Source organism: Galleria mellonella, unplaced genomic scaffold (assembly GCF_026898425.1).
Source record: "Galleria mellonella isolate WM207_F2 unplaced genomic scaffold, CSIRO_AGI_GalMel_v1 utg63, whole genome shotgun sequence".
NCBI lineage: Eukaryota > Metazoa > Arthropoda > Insecta > Lepidoptera > Pyralidae > Galleria > Galleria mellonella.
In genome coordinates, this window is record NW_026442130.1 from 11,250,167 (window position 1) to 11,276,754 (window position 26,588).

Here is a 26,588-nt window from a genome sequence, read left to right on the forward strand (position 1 = left end):
TGGTTTAAGAAAACTCAAGAAAAGATATTTATGAAAATGTACTTACCGGATTTGACAAATGAAATATTGAAGATTATGACAATAATTGAAGCGACATTAGAAAAATAAAATTCCAGACAAATTATCTTTTTGAAGACTAGGCAGCATGGTCTCCGACCTTAGCCTGTTCCAAACGGAACAAACGTACTAAAAAAAAAAAAAAATTAAAATGTTACTGTCACTTTGTTGTGACATGCTGAATCGCATGTGTTGTGTGTTGTTTTTTGGTTATAATAGAAATAGAACTTAATGAAAATGAAGTTTAAACAAAAGAGATCAATAAAATCTACACTATCAGATAAAATAGCTGATGCCCTTACAGTGAAACCTAGAGCTGATATTGAAGATGACCAGGTGTTTGGTACTAAACCACGGACTGTTACACGAGGTGAATTTAGTTCAGATAGTGAAGATGAGGCAGCAATCAGCGATTTTCGAAAAAGGAACGTGAATTTATTAAGTGAAATCAGCAGAAAGTATGAAGGTAAAATTGTATCGCGGAAAGAACACGAACAATCTATTGGAAGTTCTGACAGTGAAGACAGCGATGTATCTGATGAACAACTAACAGCCACGAACGGTCAACTCACAGACTCTGAAAGTGAGAAAAAGGGTACAGATTCTGATGATACAGACGCAGATAATAATATTAAATTATTAAGAAGGAAAAGTAACGAGGCTAGTGCACATTCTGGAACAGATACTTCAGATGATGATTATGAAAGTGATGGTTATAGTATATCCAAGTTTCAAAAATCCACATCCCAAGGTTCATCTGATGATGATGATGATGGCGATAGTGGTGATGAAGAAGGTTATGATATTAGCCAAATGGAAGAGCCACCTAAAGAGGAGTTTGAACATGTAAAAAGGCAGAATGTATCAGAAGAGGCAAAGAAAGGTGCATGTGTAAGAAATCAGCTTTTAATTTGGGAAGGATTGCTAGAGATGAGAATTCATTTACAGAGATGTATTAGTACAGCGAACCAAATGCCTTTGCCAGATACTTTTGAAAAGTTGAAAACAAATAATGATTTTGTTGATAATGTAAATGCTACTAAAACGAATGTAGCCCATGTATTAGATAAGTATGTATTATGATTATTTTAATTTTATAGTTAACCAACATATTTTTTGCTTTTTCTAAATCCTTAATTGGACTTCTTAATCAGAAGTCTGTGAAATTGTAGTTCACTCAAACACTATAAAATATAAAGGCTCTTAAAATATTTTCATAAATAGCTTTTTCCCACAATTCCATATGGACCACTGCGATATGTTTATTCTGGAATAAAATGTAACCTATTATCCTTTTTCATTCCATATAGTATGTGTAGGGGTTCCCTAGCACTGGACACTTAACGTATTTAGAAAATAAAAGAAAACCTATTTCAAGTTATTTAACTTTATGAAATAATTAACACAATATAAAATCAAAATAAATGGGCAAAAGAGCAAACTGTATATAAACATTCTCAAAATGTTTAATAAAATTTAGTTAAGAAAAATTGAAATTGTTCTGAGAGGCTTCTAGTACCTGATATACTTAATTTCCTGGCCTAAGATGCCAGATATTTCTAATGATCATACATTTATTGTAAATAAATATACCTACCTATATGTACCTGTATATTTCCCTGTTTGTGTATATTTCATGAGCCAATCCATGATGGCTAAAGCACCCATATCTATATCATGGACTTTTGTAGTAGGTGTGTAGTAGCCTACTACACGAGTAATTCTCTTATTATCTGCTTGAGTTAATGTTTCTTTTTTTCTATATTATATCTTCAGTTTTTCTTTGTTTTTTTCACTGATTAGTTTCTATTTTTTGTAGTATTTTTGTAGTAGTAATTTTTGTAGTAAATGTTTTTCCCATTTCTTTTTTGTTCTTTTCTTTCTCTTTTTTTTTCAATAATAATTTTATGTAAGGATAAAATTTGGATCAAATTTTTTCACATGTTCTCTTTTTAACAGCTGATTGTTGTATGACAAGCACCTGATAATAGCGAGAATTTATGAATTATCTAGACAACATCTAAAATAAAGCCAATGTATAGTTTGAAACTGTTGACTGTTGGTTAGCTCATATACTCTTTAGGAAGAGATGTAACAATATTCTCATCTTTTGAGACTAAATTGTGTACAATTTAGCTTAATTTGGAATCTGTGATACAAATTTGCTATAACAAATTCTAGCTAGCTATAAAGATTTCATCACAGTTTCCAAATGCGTTACAAGATAAAATATAATAAGTTATAAAAAAAAAATATATATGTTGCTTGCCCTTTGTTATGGAATGACTTTGTGTCTGGTACTACAGGGACAGGTAGTCTCAAAATTAAGTATTTCCTATCAAAGATGTTTGGTATATCAACAAGAATTTATTACAATCTTCTATAGATTTTCTTCTATTTTTCTTACCTAAGTTTTATATGTAATAATCATATATGTATATGTTGCAATGTATGTTCCAGTATAAAATAGGCCACTCCTTTCTTTCCTGTGGGTGTTGCAAGAGTTGACTAAGGGAGGGTGAGGGATGGATGACAGTGTCCGTCTTAAAAGATCTCTAAAGCGGTTGTCAACCTGCTTGCCAAGCATAACGATTACTGGCAAAACCCCTAAAATTGAAAATTGATATGATTATATATGATGATGATAATATGATGATATATATATGTGTATTGGTATATTGTACATGTAATAATGTGATATATTTTACTCCATTGCAGATTTATGACCTTACAAAGTTTGTTATTTAAGAAGTTTCCTGAGACTAAAAACTTATTAACAAACAAGCCGTCACATGAACCCAAAGTGGAAAATAAACAGGAAAGTGATGAAGAAATACCAAGTGACACTGATAATGAAGAAATCCCTTCAGATACTGATGTAGAAGATAATTCTGTTGTCAATGACACCAATTCTTTTAAGAAAAATAACACAACTTCTAAGAAGCGTAAATTGGAGGATTATGAAAAAGACATTGCTACATCTCACAAATCTTTTAAAACATTTAGGAACACAACAATCCAGAAATGGAATGACAAAACAAGGCTAGCAACAGCTGCCAATATAAAAAATGCACCTACAAATACAATTTTACAACAAATATCATATATTTTATCAGATAGAGAAAAATTAATCAAGAGAACACAATTGAAACGTTCTGAATATGATATTATTGGCTATAAAAAGTCTACGGATGAAGAAAATATGCAACAAAATGTAGAACAAAACACTGTAGTGAAAAGTAGAAAGGATGTTGATGAATACATACCTGAAATATTTGATGACAGTGATTTTTATCATCAGTTGCTAAGAGAATTGATTGAATGTAAATCTGCAGATATATCAGATCCCGTACAGTTAAGTAGACAATGGATAGCATTACAACAAATGCGAAGTAAAATGAAAAGGAAAGTGGACACTAAGGCCACTAAAGGCAGGAAGATTAAATATGTAGTTCACAATCAATTAGTAAATTATATGGCTCCAGAAAAATGTAATACATGGACTGATGAGAGCACTAATGAACTATACAATTCATTGTTCGGTAAAATGTTCGAAAATAATAATGCAAATGTTAATCTTGATCTAGATAAAGCTACTTTAAAATAAAATTATTTTATTATTATTGTTTTCTATTTTTGTAAAATATTACTGATAATTATGATTAGTTCAATAATATGTATTAAATGTTGTAAAAAATAAATAAATGCCTCACGATCATATAAATTCTGTGTTATGGAAGTCATAATGTCACAGTCAAAACAAGTCCATGCATCTTGAAATGTATTATTAAATGAAATAAATTTACGAGCCATACCAATAGTACCTCAGTCGTTAGGATTAGCAATATATAAAGAGTACCAAGTCATGTGCATGGCGCTGTTTATGTCTATAGACGACGGTTACCATTTTTCATTAGCTGAGTCGTCAGTTTATTTGCCACTCTTAGTGACAAATAAATTGGTCTTAGTGCCACTCTTCTAGATACATAAAATAAAAAAAATCCGATTACCTCTCCCATGATGAAAAACACCGTCAAAAAATGAAATTATCCGAGAGACGTCGATCAGTTCATACACATTGCACTTAGATCTGTTTATTTTTTTTATACAACTTAGAATGGTAAACAAGCTGACGGCCCACCTGATAGAAAGTGGTAACCGTCGCTTATAGACATGAGCAGTACCATGGACATAACAGAGTATACTGTTTCGCCCATGATACCCCCCATGCGTTGCCATTCCTGAGGACTCAGATGTTATTCCTCCGTACCCAGTAAATTCACACCATATCCCACCCTTCAAACCGAAACAGCCATGCAAACAACTGCTTTACGGTTGAAATACTAATGGAATAGAGGTACCCAAGCAATCGACTTTTGTACAAAGTCTTCCTCTAGTAAACTGGTTAATATAACACTTGATACCTCCCAATGTACTGTATGAGGTTACAGGTATGAGCATCATACCAATTACGAGTATAACTGTATTAATTTAATCTCCCCTAAAGAAAAATAACAATTTTGCTAAAGACGCTTACTAAAATTGTTATTATTTACATTAATAATAGTAACACAGGCGTATTTAAGGGATGGATAAGGATTTGGTGGTGGGGCCCGAGCCTTGTGGTTTCAGCATAGAATGGGTCATCTCTACTTTCCCGTGAATGTCGTTTAGGCGACTAAGAATTTAACGGTCGAGGGATGGTCAGCAGCATCCCTTTTAAAACATTATCAAAGTCTAATTGCGGTTTTTTAATGGATAATAATGGAATGGCAATCTAGCCCGCGGTAACAGTATACACTGACGGGACTCCAGTAAGGGATGACAGGTGAAAATGAAAAGGCAGGTCAGTTAGCCCATCGTTATAGATGCACCTGGAATTCAGCACGGTGGTTTCCAGGGTGGACCACGTGGAAGTCGACCTGAGAGGGTATATTGTTAGCAATGGGAGTGGTAGTACGCATTACTAACAACCTTTTCTCCCCGCTTAACTGCGGTTGCCAATCGTCTTGCTACTACCAACCAAATACGGGTAAAGTCCCTTAAGAAGCAGGCTTATGTTCGTCAGTAGACAGTTAACGGCTGATATGATAAGGATTTTGTGGGCCGTGCCGACCGCAGGATCGGGAGCAATGTTTTCAGCAATGCGCAAAAACATGTTTGCGAGTTCATATACGCTTTTTTAAGGGGTCAGTGCTCCCTTGGAAAATAATCTTCAATACGCCAATGAATAATATGCCTTTTTAACGCATTTAAAATACTCAGTAGGTACTTGGAAATTATGAATTTTGTGATAACTGTTAAATAAAGAACTTCCGGGATCTCAGCGGTTATGTAAAGATCGTGCCAGTCACGTGGTCGTTGTAAGATCGCATGCCACAGACAGTGAACTGTATGAGTAAATAGGTATTATTTACCTACCTACTGTCGCTTATTGATATGAACAGCATCATCGATATCTTAATACATTATGATACCTAAGGTATCCTTCGTGCATTATCGCTTCTAAGGTCTAAGGTGTGATGTCTCTTGTTTCAGCAATTGTAATGGATATCTCCATTATATTGGTACGTTGAACATCGCTTCACGACAATAACAAGTTTTTATTTCTGCAACAAACAAAAAACAGTCCAACTGATAAAAAGTGGCAATTCATTATCTATCTCCGTCCTCCCCCGGAGTATTACTAAGGTAAGTAGGTACTTAATGTACCGATTTTAATAAAGGAGCTCATAATGCTATATGAGAATATGTCCTAGTTAGGTTGGGGGAGGGGGGGGGGGGAATTAATTGTTAGTAATGAAGACTACTAGTACCATTGCTAGCAATATACCCTGTCAGGACGACCACGCGGTCCCACCCTGGAAATATCGTGCTGAATTCTAGGTGTATTTATCACGATGACCTGCCTCTTCATTCTTACCTATTATCCTTCACTGGTGCCCTACCAGCGTATACCGTTAGCGCAGGCGGGGCCACCATTCCATTATCATCCATTACAAAAAACTTAGGTTGTGTGAAATACAAAGCACGTCGTAGTTGAATCCACTTGTGATTATCGTTTCTAACAGGTGCTTTATTGCTTTGTGTTATAAGTCATTCTCCGAGCTATAACTTTCCACACTATATCCGCAACCTGTTATCTGTTTCAATGACCTGGCCATCCAAGTGGTTTAGGTTATCTCCAGTAGCAAATAAACAAGACTATTCAGCAATATCTAGCCATACCAGTAAATGTGACACTTCATTTTTGTCATTCCACACAGACTGTATTAATAAGTGGTGTAGGTTTTATTTTCTGAAATTAATTGGCTGTTTGCTATGTATTTTGTCTATCGAGGTCATGTAACATGTGTATCGGGTCTTCGCCCACACATGTAAATTTGTAATCATGCTGAAATGTTTCTGATATGCAATTAAACAGGCAAACTGAGATAGTGCTATACCTTTTATCTGAAGATTTTGGACTTGGACCTGAAGACCTCGAAATTTATGTTTTGGTTATGAATATATTTGTATACTGTTTAATATGTAAAAAAAAAAACTATAATTACCGGCATGTATAATGTAATAATATGTAATTATTATTTACCAGACAGGTTACAAATAAATTGTACTTACTTAATTCAGTCAAATGCCATCTTCAAGAAATTCATAATCTATACTAATATTATCACATTCACATAGTCATGTAGCTCGAAGACCCGATAACCGATGGGGAAGCAAGGTTCTTGAGTGGCAACCGCGTACGGGCAAACGCAGTTTAGGAGAACCCCCCTACTACATGGAGTGACGACCTGAAATGCATTGCAGGGAGTCAGTGGATGCAGGTGGCTCAGGACCGTTCTGTATGGCAGTCTATGAGGGAGGCTTATGTCCAGCAGTGAACGAATAATGGCTAAAATGAAGATGATGATGATACTAATATTATAAAGAGGAAAAATTTGATTTATTATTGGTAATAGATAAATTAAAAAATACTCAAATGATTTTAAAAACACTTTTACCCATAGAAAGCTATATTGTCAGTGAGGAATATAGAAAATGTATATTATTTTTAAAATTCTATCTACCCGTGCGAGGCCGGGCCGACTTTAATAAACATCATGAAATTATTATAAAGGTCAGCAACACGCCTGCATTTCCTCATCCTCCTTTAATTTTATATTGTTATTAATATTCTAAATGTGAAAGTGACCATGTTTGGTATCTCTCGTAGCGCCTTAAAAAATACATATACTATTGTGGGTGGAGAAGAACGTAGAATTTTTATCCCGGTCAATAAGCACATCCTGGTCACACACACGAAACCGAGGATATACTTGATAAGTTATGATTTAAATAAAAAAAAATGTTAGTTATGGTCTATCAGTAGAAGTTAGGTAATAAAAATTTTACGATGAAACTCTCATAAGTCGTATTTATCACTTCCTTATATAAAAATATTTTTGTTTTTTATAAACTTGTAGCCAGAGTAAACAGGATAAGTCATATTTATTGAAAGTGCAGAAACATGAAGAAAGTAGGTAAATAATGTATAATATTTTTAAGGTCTAATATAATTTTGATGATCTCTGTGGCGCTGTAATAAACATGTTGCTTTATGTAAATGTCGGTTGGGTCAATTTAGAAAATGAACATTTCGGAATTGTTACATGTCTGAGTGTTGTAAGTTGTACTCCCAATGTTTGTTGTCAGTTATGTTATAACACAACATCTCCTAATTCGAGAAACAGGCAATTGGTGTGATTATGCGGCATTTAAAAAATTGTGGTAATATCAAAAAAAATGCCTAACTACATTTACAAGTACATTATTTGTTCAAGTACATGACCGGTTTCTTTTCGTTAATTGTCATTAGATGTAACTAATTCTAATAATAATTATATTAGTTTATCTTCCTAATTAAAACATAATGTGATAGGGCGTCCCCGGGGCACGTCTGTTGGACTTTGTACAAAACAGTAGAAATCAACGTTACTCACGGCATGTTGAATGTACTTATATATAAAAATAAATCCTTAAGTATAATCATCATAAACTTAAGGTTTTATTTTTTATAATATCATAATATATAATCACAATATCTTGAGTAATCTTGACTGCATACAGCAACAATACGGTCTGTTAATGCGTTCCACCGGAAAGAGATTGTTTTACTCTCAACGGTGGAGACCGCAATAAGCCGTATCACTGAGTGCTTTTTCACGCTACGTTTGAAGGACTGAAGGGATCACGTCAAAAGAAAGGCCATTCCACAATGTAGTTGTTAATAAAAATATTTTCTTTTGTTGTTAGCAATGAACATTTTTTTTCTTTCTTTCTAATGGTACAGTTCAGGTAAATTATTCGTACGCGAGTACGGTCGGTCTAGTTTTGTGCGTTTTTTTTTAAACCAAACTGAGTAGTGCAAAGAGTTATCTTCGTGTGCAATCTTTGATACAAGAAGATAAGACGTTATTCCTTAGGAATAGTAACGCATGCAATTAAAGATCTAAACATAAAAAAAATTAACATTTATTTTTAAATATTGCATTTTTATTACTATAAATATTTGAATATTATATGTTACACTCCAAACCATGATAAATATTGTATAGGCTAACATAATTTATTAGAAATTAGATCCGTTTAATTATATAAAATATAAATTACAACAAAAGATAAATAAAACAGAGTTCGTATCTCATATTAACGTGTCTATATTCAAACCCTTTAGTCGAACGGCCTTTGATATTATGTTACATGCATTCAAAGCTTTCACAACTTCGGACATCTGGTACCTATTGTGGTATCTATATCATAGATAATACTCGTATAAAACTATATTCCAAACTCATAACCCATTAACCTATATTCCAAAATAAAAAAGATTTAAGATTTAACTTGTTGACATAAGTATATAAACACAGTCAAACTTACTGGTGCCAAAAATTCGAATATTTTGTACGTAAATAGGTTTTTAAAGTTATTTAAAAAGTCTGCGTATAATATTAAATAATAATAATAAATGGAAAACAACGCCAATTAATCCTAAACTAAATAAAACTTGTACTATGAGTACTTAGATTAGACAATTGATAAAGATTCGTAGCTACATTTTTCTAATTATATACATACACATAAGAATCGTTCTCACAACGATCGGAACGTTTTTGATATTTAAGTAAAATTATATAGATATTCTATAACCTTAGATCCTATAACACAATATGAAGAAATGTACTTTTGTTGTATGACGCGTTGGATCACATAAACATAATATTTGATAAATTATCACATAGCTTATTCTTACTAATATTTCGTCGCTACTGTTCAGTTCCTTGCTGATTGCTGGTTTTATTATAGTTTAATTATGCAGGAATTTATACCAGAAGAATAAAATAATAATAAAAATGCCGTGTATAGACGTGCATGTATATTGACGAAGTGATAGAGAAGAACAAAAGAAACATTCTATAAAACAAAAGAAAAAAAAAGTATTTTAAAATTATAAAATAGTTTGAATTACTATATTTTTGTTCGTATTGAACAGCCACAATTGGCTTCTTTTTTTTTCTTTCCGATGATTAACACAGATAAAGAAACAAATTAGAGACAGCAGTTGATTAGTTTCTTCTGTGGTAGATTTTGAAAATGGAATATCTAAAAAGAATCCTAGTAGTTAACGCTGGAGGCAGATTCTATCAAGTGTCATGTAGAATAGTAAATTTCAAGCTGGCATCGTTAAATAGCGTGTTTACGGGACTCTTTGCCAAGTAATACAATTGACGGCGATCGGATACCCCGGGGATGTAGAAGCTGTAGTGTAAACGATAAGCAGATCCGATAAATGATTGTTATTATTATTCCATATCTTAAAAAGATAGATGGAAGTATTTACTGTCATTAGTTCTTAAGAGATTTGATTTTATTTCAATCTGTATTTTACCTAATTTGTAATAAATATATAAATGCAACAATAGAATTATTTTATATACTAGGTAACCCGTATACACGTTAAAAATTAAGAGTTAAGAAAGTAAATGAAGCAAGAAATGTGTAAACTCTTTGTCTATCTCGAAAAAGGTCGGTAAACAATTAAAAAAAGATATTTTTATAAAAAAAAATGTTCTATAAATATGCAATGCTATAATATTTCAAGATTATTCTTATAAAACGACTTCATTTTATATCTTAATTAGTATGGATTAAAACCAATATATTACAATATTTTTATAGTAGATATCGCGTAACATATATTCATCAAGACTTCAAACATGAGGAGGTTGTCAATTCAATGAAATTAAAGTCTTTTATTTATGATGACAAATTATTGTTTGTCTCCGCAAATCGCTTTCAGTTTAATATATGGAGCAAAATTGTGATCTCAGATAACATCTGGGCGGGCGGGCGGCACGACGCGTAGCGCGGCCAGTTGCAAGAGCGCGCGCGGACTACACAAACGTAGCCATATTGAACTGTTAGTGAGCATACTATCAAGTTGATAACCGCGAGTGTCTAATTACCAAGTTACTGACAGTTAACAAAGTGATGTGCAATTAATATGTGAGTCGATAGTGTTGTGTGACGAAAGATTATGGATGCGAAAACTTTATGGTAAGTACTTATTAACTTATTGTTTGTATATTAACTTATTTAATTAACGCCCAGTTTTCGATTAAACGGATTAAATATTGGTCTTATATGAAGTAAATTAGACTGAGAATAACTTAGATTTTTTTTTAAATCTTTTAAAATGAATATCATGAATTATTTTCTATTTTTTCTCACATAGACAAGACAATTAGAAAATACGTGCGGAAAAGATCAAAGTACGACACAAAGAGATTTCTCGGTTGTTGATTGTTTAGATATGTAATATTCAGGGAAAATGTTCAGGGATTTAAAAAAAAGTAACTTAAATAGACTAAAGGAACTAAAGACTAGAAAAACTTAAGGACTATATAAAATACAATTTATATTAAGAGAATTAAAAAATACTAATTATTTTGGTTACAAAAACATTGAATATTTATTTTAGTACTTATTTCTATATATTGCTATTAAATTATTAATAGTAAAAATAATGAAATATAGCAGAATTTATCTGTTTGAAAAAGGAAATTTTTGTAAGTATTGTTCTGCGACATTTCAATTGCACGCATAAAATAATTCCTTATTTGTTGTTTGTGTAGTCATTCCGCGAACCTAGTTAAATCGAAAAACTGATAAATAACTAAGTTATCAATATTATTGGGTTAAAGGTTGCCTTGACTCTTCTGCTCAGTTTAAGGGTCATCTTTATAGAAGCTACTGCGTTTATGACAAAAATATACGATAATAAAGATAAGTCCATATTCTTATATATATGTATATGCATATAGGTGTCTTAGTTTTAAATAAATCAACGCGCTCATAATAATATATTGCACAAGAATAAGAACTTAAGAACCTAAGAATAACTAATGCCGTAATAAGGGTCAACGTGTATATATAGTTGCTTATAAACATAATTATAAGAGGATTATAAGGGGAAATAATAAGCGAGACATGATTTATTATCCTATTGCCAATAATATACACAAGTATATTAGAAAAGGCACTAAAGATTATATAAATAGTATGCAAAAAATATTAAATAATAGGTTTTTGTGATTGTGAGTTTTAAATACACACTGATATTTTTGCAAAAACCCTTTGTATTCTCCATCATTTGCCTTCAGTATTTTGTAACAAATTGTGGAAGAGTACGGATTTTTTTTGTAATAATATCAATAAACCAAATACTTAAAGGCGCGGTCGCTCGCTCTTGACATCCAGTGGCCTCTCATAAATCATGTCTAAGGATGTATTCTGAAATATTAGGTGCACATGTAACGCAAAACCTCAACGAAATATATTGAGTATTTTTAAATTAAATGGTACCTTATGGAGTTAGGTATCATTTTACATGAAGACAAATTTGAGATTAAAAAGATTTGTACCGGTTGTAGATAAGTAGGTTTTGGTTGTTGTTAAGAAATCAATACATATAATAAAATCATAACTAGTCGCTGTCTGTACATAGAAGATATATATAGGGGCTTTATGAATGCCCAAAATAATGATTTTTAGAATTTTATAATATATATTCTTTATTGCACTTGTAAATTACATTGTTAATGCATTTATAAATATTGTGAGCAAGGGTGGACTTATCTCTGACAGAGATCTCTTCCAGTCAACCCAATGCAGTTAGAAAGCATGTTGTTAGCGGGCAGCTGAAGTGCTACAACTATTAATATTTAGTGTACATAAACAAATATACAGTTAAATAAAATATTAAGGTACATAATAAAATATTACATAAATACATATACTATAAATAAATATAATACCTACCTACTTATACAATGGATGTTAAAATAAATGAATATACTACCTACAATCTGTTTGTCTCTACATTTGTGCACGTTAATCTCAGAAACGGTTTAACCGATTTGAATGCGGTTTTCATTACTGTTTATTTTATTTCAGTCGGTTCATAAATAAAAAAGTTATATCAATCTAAAGAATCACATATAAAATGCTATAAAATAACCGATCGGTTGAATTAAATGAAACTTTATGAAGGTATTGGATACGTAATTATCATTTAAGTATATAATACAATATAAGACTGGATTAATGAACAGTTCCAATGGGAATGATATACGGGAACTACATAGAAGCGAGTAAAGCCGCGGGAAACGGCTAGTAGACAAATAAATCAATAACAAGTGTTACACAATTACACGTTATACAATTACGAACTACGTTACGAAATACTTTATACAATAATAGGAAACTATATAACGAACACCTGGGAGAACAACTGAACGACCCAGAATACCTAGACCCGAGCTAATTTAGTAAATTTCGTTTATAAAACTGGCCCGACTGAAAATCTAACCCAAAACCTAATTACACAAAATAATACGCCCGCCGTTGCGCCGGTCGATCCTCCATAATTAACTATTACAGATTCAAAAATTTATACGAGTATAAATAAACCGCTGGTATTATGAGTTTTTGGTTATTTTTATAGTATATAAAGGTTTCTGTCGCCTACCAGTTGACTGCCCTCACAAGCACGAAATAAATCATTATCATTTTATAAAACATCCAAACATTAATTTGATTTTGTTGCAATTTAACTTTAGAATCAATTCACTGACCGCAATCGATCGTTCCGAGTTTTCATCGCTTTATCATGATTCTTGTGATCACTCGAATTTGAAATTTTATTATTTACTTCCAGATGTTTATATTTATGTGAACAAAGAGTCTTTGTTTAAACATCAAAGTCCGTAGCGATTTCCGAGTACTTCTCTACGATTAATATCAAAAAGCAGGAGATTGGTAGGTATTAGAATAAGAGAAATAAACAGTCGTAAATATTAACTTCGATAACTTCGTCCAGAAATGTTCTAATTCGACAATTATCAATTTCACAGGAGGAATATTTAAAGGGTTTAGGTTTACTTAAGTAATACAATTGTAATACTGGATATTTTATACACAATGGAAAATTGTAAATCTAAGTTACCTGTCTAGGAGTCATTTAAGTGATTACTGTTAAGTTCTTAATTTACTTGTATTTTTTGTATTGTGTGTTTGTTATGCGATATCTTTACTATCTCTGAACTGATTTTAAAGATGATTATTTCGAACGTGTATAAATAGGAAGGCCTTTTATTTGTGAATAAAGAAGACACTTGGTAAATTCGAATATTTAGTTTTTTATTTTTCTAGAAAAAGTTAAATTGCAAATATAAACAATAAATAAATGTTCTTTTGCGAACCAAAGCCTTAAATTATAGTATAAATTAGATTTTTATTTATATTGTGAAAATCTGATATATTTAGGGTTTTATAATGTTTTTAATATATAAAAATAAATATGTGTAGGTGTTACCAATAGATAAGCACAATTTTATGGGAAATTACAAACAGAATTTGAGGTATAACTAATGCAAATATTATTCTGTAAATGTAAAGTAAACCGCAAATATGATAGATACCTAATTAATCTTTTCAAATCCATTTAATAATATCACGTCCCACTATGATGAACTGCTATTGGTATTTAGGTTTATATCGACTTTCAAAAGTATGTTCTGTTCTGCTTAAACATAACCAAGTAACATAGTAAGCAGTTTGAATTTAGAGTTTATAATCGATGTATTCCTAAAGTAAACATTTAACTTGTTTAATGAAAATCTTCATTTAGTAATATACATACAACTTTAAAGTACTCAGCAAGCTTTGAAGAGAGCTATACTTGGTTTTTCTTTGCGTGATAGAATCCGAAAGGAGGATATAAACCGTAAAAGTAAATTTTTTATACTTTGGATTAATTTATTGTAATTTTCGTACAGATCTCTATTTAAATTGAATAAAATATAATCTATGTTACTCGTTGTTAATGTAGATGAAAGAATTTACTTCTCTTTTCATAATACATATATAGATAATATTATCATAATAACATTAGTAAGTACAACAGGTAGGTATATAATAGGTTGACGAAGGTCTGAATCCTGAGAAGGATACTTTGGTGATCCGGGCTCTTCTCTTTTATATAATAATCTGGATTTATACGTGTAAGTACTCACACACATATATATGTTCGGCTTGTATATGTCGTAATTAATACCAATTCAATATTCCCAAAACTATAGATCCAAAATACGTAATATGTGTTCATGTCCCACACATAATAATATCGTATTGTTACAAAGATTTATTCACTTGCTCCTTAGAAGCACTCAACCAAATGATATTGGTTTGAAATTGAAAATTGTATTTGTTACTATTTATACATTCATGTGTATGGAAACGACAGGCTTAATGAGGTTTAAAAAAGAGATTGAACAATTTGCGTTCTAGGTAGTATTCATTCCGTTATATACCTACTCTTATGTAATTGGAATACGCCCTAAGCGACAGTTTGAGAGACATGGAGTAGTGTAGGTTAGGTATATGTATTTCAATCAATGGTGTACCAAAAACCCAAGATTTCGTATTCCTACATAAAAGTTAAAATTGTCCAGGACTAAGATTTAAGTAAGTATAAAAAGATATATCATAAGTCAAGTAGATTTTTTGCTGAAAATGTACTATTCAAAATAAATATATTCGTATTATAACATACTTATACGAATAATGGATACAAATTTGTTTATGTTTATATTTTATAATTAAGTATTCAGTATAATTTCATGAAGAAAACATGATAAGTACTTGTCAGAGGTTTTTCTAAATAAAATACCAGATTTATACCTAAATAAGTTTATCTATCAGCGGGAGACTTTATACAAAAGTCGTTTGCTTGAGCACCTCTGTCCCATTCGTGTTTCTACCGTGAAACAGTTATGTTTGTATGGCTGTGTTTCGGTTTGAAGAGTGGGATATGGCAGTGAATATACAGGGTATAGAAGAATGATATCTAAGTCCTCAGGAACGGCAACGCATGGGGAGTATCATGGGCAAAACAATATACTCTGTTATGTATATGCTACTGCTCATGTCTATAGGCGACGGTTACCACTTTCCTTCAATTGGGCTGTCAGCTTGTTTCCCATTCTAAGTTCTAAAAAAAGGAAAATAAAATAATATTTTGTACTAAAAATCACCTACATCTACGATATTATATATAAAGAGAGAAAGTATTAACCAAATTTTTTTACATGATCAATGACATGATATATAATCAACAGATAAGTTTGTATGTAATAACCTGATAAACAGCTTGCCTTATTCAACTTATTAAGTAGTTACGTATATATTTATCTACATGTCATTTTACTTACATGACATCAATCCAAATTTACTATCAATAGATTAAAAAGCTAAAGGTTGAAGTGGCAGTAGATTGTCCACGTTTAATGAACTGATAGCAGAGAAAAGGGACCAGTTCCAGCGGCGAACTTAACGAGACAAATACAGTGTAATACTATTGGATATAGGGACGACGTAAAAAGTATTATAGAAAGTCGATAGAAGTAATTATTTTAGTTCTTAATCTAGTCGTTAATCCTGTAGGAGATCTATTTCAGCAGTTGACAAGAAATGGCTAAAATAATTAGGAACTCTCACAGTATGTACTTTGTATTGATAGTAAACTAAACATTTTGTGGTAGAGTTTTGTAAAAGTGTGTAATAAATATTCCTCAAAGTAGAGCCTAGCCTAAAAATAAAGACAGCATTTAATGTCGGAAATTAGACCGCCCTAATATATTTATATATAACTCAATTTCTCTAAAGTTCGCTGAAGTTGTACTAGTTAAAATCCTCTATCATCCTTTATGTTAAACATTAAATTTGTTTTGTTAAGACAAAATAGCCGTAGTTCTGAAATATAAAATGTATGATTATATTATCTATGAGTTTTTCTTAATTTACAATAAGATACCAAAAGATATGTTGGAATTACCCTTAAATAAATTCAAAACATCTGTTAAATCATATTTACTGAGCAAAGCCTATTACTCACTAAACGATTACTTGAATGACGAGTGTGCATGGCAATAGTTGTTCATGCACTGAATTTTCATTTAATGTTAGACATAGACACCTATATAAATATACATTGTAAATAAACTGGCTTTTAAAAAAAAAGTAATTCAATTGAGTTTCTTGCCAGTTCTTCTCAGTTGGATCTATATACCGAACTGGACGGTAGGGAAAAAAATAAAATTATAATGTAAAAATTTGACGTTCATAAGCGGCTAAAATGTCCTACATGAATAAATGATTTTTGAATTTGAAAATTTGAATTTATAAATAATTTTGAATGCGCTGGTTACATACTCTTAGATCGAGTAACTAATAACCAACCGGAAGGATTACGCGAACCAGTAAAAACAATCACTGTGTGTGGCATATTTCAAAAGATGTACTAACATTGTCAAAAATGTTGCATAGAGTCAATGCTTGTGCCGTGGGATCGAACATTGTGGTGAAATATGAAAATAAAGCAGGAATGGCAACAAAACTAAAAATAAAAATAAATAAATAGCAAATAAAATAATATGGAAAGTGATAATCGCTTATGTAACATAAACAGAACCATGGAGTATGAATATCATAGATTACACTGTATGCGTTGCTATTTCTGAGGACTAGAGTGTTAGGTTATCTTATTCTGTATTATAAAAGTTGTCTAATATACGACCAAACGTACAAAGCGTTTACACATTTGTAGTGGCATCACGTTTATCACGTGCCCCGTCACATTATTGGTTGTACTACAAAATAGTTTCAGACGCGAATAACTTTCGTACATTACTAAAAGGATCAAATCGAAATTATTTCTGTTTGCAATACGTTATTTATTTTTCGATGATATTTTTTGGTAGAACTACTCTACTATTTCGCAATGTTATATTTTGTTTACAAACAGGCTGCGCGTCGAGAGTGGTATTAGCTAAGGGAAAACTACTTAGCATGATAGGTACTTACTTGTTAGTTTCGGTACAATGATTGAAGGAGATGCTTTTTATATCACAAAAGTGGCGAACAAGCATACAGCCCATCTGATGGTAAACGATCACTGATCACTTTAGTGTCAGTGCGTGTTGCCGACCTTGAAGAAATCTTAATATACCCTTTTTCAAGAACCCCATACTGTAGTCTCTAGGGAAAACCCCGGCAAGTTTTCATTCCGTAGCTTGAGCGTTCGCGGGAGAAAATTTCTTTGAAACCGCACTGTACGTGACCATTTCGGTTCGGAAGAGTGTGAGAGTGAATTCTCTGTCGAATAGTATAAATGTTATATAAAAAAAAAACTTTTTAATCATTGCAAAGCACTCAAAACGTAACTTTGAAAGCATGAATGTCAATAATTCATTACATGCATATGAACTAAGTACTCATTGACATATTTCAACGGAATCCAAATTTGATAAAGGGTATTTGCCATAACATAATAACTGACTTCATAAAAACAACATAAAAGTGATTGTAGCCATTAGCATATTTAAGATTGTTTTCCAGGGGGATCTAGATCCCTTAAAAAGGCACATTAGGCACTCTCTGACATGTTTTTATGCATAGCTTAAAGCTCCGCTTCTAATTCTGGGATAGGCACCAGAGAATTCCGAGGTGGACACGTTGTGAAAACAATTTTATAATTTTTATATATTCAACGTCCACATTGCTTGGAATTTTGTATTATATTATTTAAAAATAAATGTCTACGATGTGTACAAGTTTGGTTTTAGCTCTGGTTGTAAATTTAGGTTTCTGAAGGCACTTTGGTTTGTACTCGTATATGTGTGTGTGTGTGTGTGTGTGTGTGTTGTTTTTATTTCATATATAAATTAAGATATAAGTACCTGTTAAATACCTATATTTGAATATTTAATATTTCATCACCTTTTCTTTTATGTGTTATTATTTTCTCGAAACACTAAAATGTTTTGATGTTAAATAATTTTATAACATATATTTATTTATGTTTTTTATAGCTTTCGAATTGTTATGCTTCCACTGAATACAAAATATCTATTGAAAATTTATACTAAGAACTAATTGCAGATTTTTTACACTGGTTCTATTCTTATAACTTATGTTGAAACCTGAAATAGTTTTGCAGAAATTCTGCAAAAGTAACGCACATAAGAAGAAAAAGGATTCTGTGTTCTGTAATTGTATGTTTCTATTAATGTAACATTTCTGACCCTTGTTGTTGAAGTGATGAGGGTTGAAGGGTAGTATTTTATCTCAGTTGTGTACATTTATTTATTCGCACGCTTAGTTCAGCACTTTATAATAAGTTTAGAGGGAAAAGGGCAGACGCGCGGTTGCAGAACTGTGAGTGGAGGAGCTCTACCATAATACTGAAACATACGTACATTATATACCTACATATAAGAATCTGAAAAACTGTTACATGGATTTCGGCATTATTCGGTAATTTATACCTATATAGGTATATTCCATTATGCGTGGAGAGTTTACAAAAAGTTTGTCTATGAACAAGATGTTTTAGAAAATTTTACTTAATTTTATTTATATACATATCCTATTTTTTTATATCATATTCATATTCTATACTAGAATGGCGATCTTCCACTGTACGTTTTTCAAGGTACTTTCTTCCACAACCAGTCTTTGTAATCAACTTGCAACAGCAGTATTTCCGAACCGATACGAAATCATAACCTTAAAAAAAGAGCATATTCTTTAAAAGGCCGGCAACACACCTACAATGCCTTTGGTGGTGTGGGTAATCATGGCCGACGGTAGTCACTTACAATCAAGTGAGCTGCATGCTCGTTTGCCCCCTGTATTGTAAAAAGAAAATACTATAGTTTTCCCTCTCAAACGTCAGCGTAATTATTAATACAACCTTGGATAAACCAACCTTTTTAAAATGGAAACTAGAGAAGATAATATCTATGTAACTTTTGTTCAAAAGTTTTGTCATAATAAGTCTAAATGCAAATGTTACAATAACACTTAATTGTAAATCAAGTAAATAAATATTGAAAATCAGTGGTTTACTGCTTTAGCACATTGAACTTTTAATAACTTATTGTTTTTTTGCATAACTGTAATACTATATTATCACAATATTCATGTAATAATATGTTATTTGTATATTATTAAGTACAAATTCAATTTGAACGCATACTTAATATCCATCTCTTGTCTGTTCTTTAATGTAAGTAAAACTGAAATTATATCTATTTATTTATCTTTTTGAAGATCTATCTAAGAAATTTGAGTTAATCAAATATTATACTGAAATCTAGGTATGCCGAATATATATAACATTATCTAAGTGAAGCGGCTAATAAAATCAAGTATCTAACGACCCTAATTATAATTGGCTTTGAAAGCCAAGAGACTGTGTAATCATATAAAAGTTGTTTTTATTTACCCTTTATCTACGAGACATACTGGGATCAAAGGTGAGGATAGAGTATGACTAAAACATTACATTTACATATCTGGGAACAAGGCAGCGAACAAATAAATCCTTACTAATATTATAAATTTAAAATTATTTTATCATTACATCTTAGCATAGAATTTCGTATACACGATATTACATTTAATTCAAAAAGGAGGAAGTGCTTAATTCAATTGTTCTTTTTTTGTATGCTTTTACTTTGTAAATTTTGAAATTGATTTAATAATTACGTTCGATGTCAACCCTATCGTTTGAGATAGAGATCGATTCGGCTATTTTGATGTCACTATTTCTATGAAGCGCGATTTGAAATTGTATATTCTAATAACTGTATTCTGCGACTCCAACGCCATGCAAGGAATGATCTACCATTAGGATCTACTAAATGCAAAAATAGTTTTTAAAACTTTTTTATCTATACGTATAACATGTAATATCAAAGTTTGTGGAAAATCCACCTTTCAGACGAGAAAAGAGGTAGTAATTTTTTTTTATTTCTGTTTGGAAGGGTTCATATACATATTCCGGAGCATTTAAGCTATTATTGTCGTCATATCAGCTTTTAACTGTCCACTGCCGAACATAACTTAAGTCTTTGGGGGTTTTGTTGATGATTAATGGTTTAATTAAATTTGTTGGACTTTATAGATGACTTAACCTATACCACCGTAAATATTTATAAAATACATTTTGGTTCAACACAGGTCATTATAAAATATATTAAATCAAACGACAGGCATTCATTGTAATTTCACTGATAAATTAAAAAGATAATGATAAATCAAATTCTTTAATAAGCTGTATTTACTTTTTTTGTAAATAGAATGAAATTTCATGCTTCTTACTTTGAAAATCAAAGACTTTCATATCTTTTAATCATATTTACGCGTGAGTGAAACCGCGGATAACAGCTGGATTAGTATAAATTTTGTATTATAAAGATTGGGCCACGTTTCAGTACCTTTTAATATTGTATAATATATAAAAACATGAAAACTGTATTGCTATACGAAATAATTTCGCCGTCTATGGAAGAAGATATCTGTACGTCAATTCGAATAGTTGATGATATGTAAACAAATTTATTTATTTTTATACTTTCACGTTATTTACATGCGAATTTTATTTTATTTTTTGGTATTTATCTGTACTCGGGTGCGTTAAGTACTGAAAATAAATTATATATTATAAAACAATTTTATCACGCTCCATTTCATAGTATGAATGGTATAAATACTGTTAATATCATGTTATTATTAAGTAGTTTAGAACTTTTTTTTACCTAGTATAAATATGTAATAATGCATATTTACATATCATAAAAATACGCTTTTATAAGTTCTCTGTAAAAAAATATAATCTGTATTTGTATATGGTGATCTGGTTTGGGCATAGAACAATATTTATAATACGCATTACGAGCATTAAACGTTTATTGATTTATCTATGGTTATTACTTCCTAGTATTGAATAACAAATTACTGAAGCTGACGATATTTCATATAAATACAAGCATAGATGGATGGTATTAATATATTAATTTTTATTGAAATATACCTCGATTTAAAACAAAATAGTAATATATTCATATCTTTCTACCTAAAAGTATTAGTAGACACTCTTTTTTTTTAATATTACCCAACTATGAAGGTGAAAACCTGTTTAAAAGTTTGTTCTTTGATTATGTTAAACGTTTTTTTAACTGAAATTCATAATTAGACAATATGTTAACCCATAGAATATTAAATTAATTGACGCAAACAAAACCAAGGACATAGCTAGTTCTTTATACCAATTTGTCATATAATAATGTCACATATCTATCATTGTATTAACTTGTTCTGACTTACATTGCAATTGTTACTTCTTAATGTATTCACTGCTGTAACGTTTGTTTCTGAACATTACATTATACGTAAATGATCTTAATGAATATCCACCCTTAGAAAAAGCAAAACTCTATATCTATAGGCGTATAAGTAAGTACTTTTTATGAAGGTAACCAAGTTTCCTTGAAATCATCGCTTTCTAAACGAAATTCGTAACCAATTGAATCGATGTTATTTAATCGATTTTCAATTTCCTTTACTATAGGACATCAGCAAATTGTCTTTTAGTGAGGTGAACCATTCGTTTGTTTACAATTTAATAAAATTCTTTTGAAACCGACTATATATGAATACGTTGAAAGTAGACATATCTGAAAGCATGAAATGTTGCGATTTTATTGTCATGATATAATTTGATAGTTAAATATACGCAGTTATATATGGAGACGCTTTTATTTTCCACGATAACATCGTGGTCGTACAAAGAAATTTCATCGTAACTTTCAAGAAAAGTGCATAATTCTTTTTTAAAAAATCGGCAGTACCTACACCTGCATTGCTTTTGGTGTTGCAGGTGCTCATGGGTGGCGGTAGTCGCTTACCATTAGGTGAGATGCATGCCGTTTGATCTTTGTGTTTAAAAAAAAGAAATCTGTAGAATGGAATCTATTCTGAGCCGCCATTTATTATATTTTAATTTGTTAATTTCGCGAGTGATATTTGAAGAAATAGGTAAAAGATCTCTAATGTTTAAAAAAATAAAATATTGCTTATGTTACTTATTTTTCGGTGAAATTTTTTTTAAATGGGTTAAATATTTTTCGAGACTATCCAACATAAACAAAAATTTAAATTTCTCTTTTACTTATCTATGTAATATAAGCTTAGATTCATAAATTCTATTTACCTATTTATTTATACTTATTGATACTAAATTACATCTACAGCTAAAAATTGTTAAATATATATATCTATATATATATATATATATATATATATATATATATATATATATATATATATATATATATATATATATATATATATATATATATGAAAATCTTATTATAAGTACTATGCTATTTATCTTTTTTTTCTTTATATGTTGTTTTGTATAGAACTAAGAAATATCTGACGGGCAAAGGACACGGATTGCGTTGTTGCTGCGATGCCATAACAATGAGCCTTACCCTTTTGTTGCAAACCTTACCCTTCAGGGTATCGGATATTTGAAACTCGGTAAGCCCCAAAGGAATACAACCAAAGCTCTCACATGAACATATTAAAAAAAGAGTATTCAAATTAATGGATCCATCTAAAAATAACCAACAACGCGCCAGTAAATCGGACACGCATACATTATAGGGTTTCCTATTCTTATAACTGTTTGTTTATGTTTTTTAATGGTTGCTCATATCTCTGCCAATTATTGATGAGTAATTGTATCCCGCAGCTTTACTCGTGAGTTAGGTTAATATGACTGTGTTATTTTTTTAATGGCTGAAAATGTAATTGTTACCTCGCCTGCATTGTCGATATACGCTGTCAGGACACCAGCGTATAGAGTATAAAACAGGTGAAGATGAAAATAGGTCAGCCCTCCGTGATGAATTCAACAAGAATTAACCATGATGGTTTTCAGAGAAAACCGTGGAGGTCGTCCTGATGTTGTTAGCAATGGGGCTGTTAGACCTCGTTAGTAGCAATCTTTCTACCCTGTATGTGTTACTTCATAATGGTATGGTACCATCCTGAAATAGTAGATTTTACATATAGAATATATATACTATAACAAACAAAGGCAAAGTTAACGTAGAATAATATAATGACTTACACAATTTGTAGAATACAATTTCATATTAAAACAAACCCAAAAGCTGGGAGTAAGTACAAAATAAGGTCTTTAGAAACATCGTGATATGTGAATACAAATTTTTCGTTTTGTAAACGATTATTAGCCTAAAATAACATTTCTGTATATTAAATTATAAGAAAACGCCCGCAGCTTCGGCATTTCGAGTGTATTCTTTTGATAAAAACCTTTTAATGGTTACAATGACTATTTTAATGGATATTTTAATGAAAATACAACTGTTGGTTTCATTATTACCGTGAAAGAGAATACTTACTTTCATATTTAATTGGTTGACTGGTATTTAATGAATTTATTATGTTATTGTTTTCTGTAATTGTTTTGAATTCATTTTCAAAAGGGGTTTCCTTTAGAGTAAGTCGGGCTTCACGGTAGTGGTGTGTTAAGACAGAGGATAAATCGAATACCTAATAAGCACTTAGGTACTCGAGTACTCACAGTACCGAATAATGTTAATTATATATTTTAATGTTTCTATTTTAGCATTTTATTAATAATTTCCTTGTTAAAAATAATTTCAGAAATCAGTACAAGTACTCGAGTACATATAGGAGAGGTTGATGTTCAGCGGTGGACAGTTAACGATAACGATAAATTAATATAATAATAATTCGAATACTTGTCCAAGTTTTCAGACTGGAGTCGGTATTCGATTCTTATTAACAAGTACCAAAATACTCGATATAAAAAAGGTCGATTCGGCACATCACTACTTGACGGGCACAGATCACTGGTGTTGTGAACTGCAGCGTATAAATTCGAGACGAGATTATCGATTTTATTATTAATATACGACGACGAAGGTGCGACGAAATCACTCACTCATAAGTTAATTAAATTCTTGTCTACATTTTAACTTTTTTATTTGATTCTATGGTATGTCAGTCGTTCTTATAATTAATATAAAAGATGCATATAACTTAACATAGATAGAAAATTGTAACTAATAATAAGATATGACAGTGAGTTTATACAAAACATACTTATATATTATATTAATAATATATATATATATATATATATATATATATATATATATATATATATATATATATATATATATATATATATATATATATATATATATATATATATATATATATATATATATTTCGTTGAATTTCTTGCGGATTCTCAGCAAATAACATCCCGAAAAGCTTGTAAACAAGTCTATTTGAATAAAGATTATTTTTATTCTAATCTTACAAATAGACATAATATTTGTAACTACTAACTAAACTAAACTTTTTTCATTAGGTTTTTCGTACAACATATTTTTAGGTACCTACAATATTATTTATTCGTGTAGTAACTGTTGAAAACAGCTTTCTTTTTTTTTGACAGTCGATTCGTACCCGTCAGTCTTATCCAAATGTATTAGGATTTATTCATCTATCCAGTGTTTCTTCGGTGTATGCGAAGGATACAGGTGTGTAAAGTCAAGTAAAACGAGAGAGTAAAATTTTACCAAATCTCATTTATAGATATGAAAATCTTTTATCAATTCTTTATTTTTCATTTATTTCACTGAAATAGGTCAATAAAGCAATATATACATATATATAATAAATAAATTAAATTCAAAGAAATTTCAAGGGTAAATTTCCCAAGGGATGAGGTTCTCATGACATTTCACCAAAATTTACCAGTATAGAGAGATAATATCTCGGTATAAATTAAAAAAAAAAACAGTCTATTATAGTAGATTTAAGTGTATCCTACATGGATTTATGGATTTTTATAAATGAAATGCCGTTAGATACGTCTTTACCGTGAAAGTTTAAAGTACGAATTATAATGGTTAGTCTTAGATTATATAGATAGAGCATAAAACCTCAAAAATGGGTTAACTTTTTGTCAGCCAATTGTAAAATTAGCGGACTCGTTTTTTTTTATCAGTATTCTATATACTTACGCATAAAATGAATCTTGACATATTATTTAATAAATAAAATGAGTATTCACGCATTATAAAGATGCAGAATATATAAGACAAAATAAATATAGAAGTTATAAAGAAATCACGCAAAATTGTATGAAAAAATAGACCCTATTTTTGGAAGCATTTCTATGTAGACACTCTATCTATATAATCTAGAGTTAGCCATTATTATTATTATATATATACGTATAAACTGCCAAAAACTTGAAAGAATTCTTTGAACTCTCGTACGATTTTTCCTAAATAAATTTTTATATTAATTACCGATCTCGTAATACACCTAATAAAATTTTTCCTTTTCAAATTTATTTTCAATATCAATACAATTATTACAATAGGATCCAGTATCAAATATGCCCACATTGTTTGTTGTTGTCATGGGACCTTTACCATTTTATTCAATAGAAATAATTTTAAAAGGAAATTGTAAAAGCAATGAAAGGAAATAGGTATTTACAACAAGTCCTTGTTGTTTGTTACGTTGTTTAATTTTTGTTATTATATAGAAATATTTTGTCATCAACCTATAAAATTACGAGTAACTTATATAGTATATAGTACAGTATAGTATATACAGTAGTATATACAGTATAGTATAATATAGTACAATAACAGTAGCTATTATTTCTTTCTCAAAGTAATATTAACTTTATATATTTTAAAATGGATGATTTGTGTTTCATATGTTATTGTGTTTTATTATTTATTTAATTAATATTTACAAAATTCACATCTCCCCTCTTAAGGATAGGAGATGGCAAACTAACATAATTACTAACTAATACTACCTAATACTAAATACTAACTAATTAATATTATTGTTATATTAACCGTTAATTGTTCAATACTAAACATAACCCTCCCCTGTAAAAAGAGTTTTGGCAATAGTTGTCACGCTTGGCAGGCGGATTGCAAACCGCTATTAGGCTTACAGTGATGTTAAAAGAGGGACGCTGCTGCCTG

General features: G+C 30.6%; 2 protein-coding genes and 1 long non-coding RNA gene across 3 annotated transcripts in view; 2 read left to right on the forward strand and 1 right to left on the reverse strand.

The window, feature by feature from the left end:
- Positions 1-208: 208 nt before the first annotated feature.
- On the forward strand, positions 209-3,680 carry LOC113521664 (protein AATF). Its single transcript, XM_026907274.3, has 2 exons — positions 209-1,127; positions 2,776-3,680. The coding sequence occupies exons 1-2, from the start codon at positions 289-291 to the stop codon at positions 3,662-3,664; spliced, it is 1,728 nt and encodes a 575-aa protein (XP_026763075.2). The 5' UTR covers positions 209-288; the 3' UTR covers positions 3,665-3,680.
- On the reverse strand, positions 1,035-2,645 carry LOC128201799 (uncharacterized). The gene is made up of 3 exons (XR_008253431.1): positions 2,465-2,645; positions 1,655-2,038; positions 1,035-1,324 (listed from the first exon to the last, which is right to left on the reverse strand). It is a non-coding gene; the product is annotated as an uncharacterized LOC128201799 (long non-coding RNA).
- A 6,745-nt stretch (positions 3,681-10,425) lies between the features above and the next one.
- The window catches only part of LOC113521991 (adipokinetic hormone/corazonin-related peptide receptor variant I), a 90,702-nt gene continuing 74,539 nt past the window's right edge, over positions 10,426-26,588 (forward strand). The window contains exon 1 of the mRNA XM_026907703.3: positions 10,426-10,656. The gene's annotated coding sequence lies outside the window, so the exon portion shown is untranslated. The remainder of the gene's footprint in view (positions 10,657-26,588) is intronic.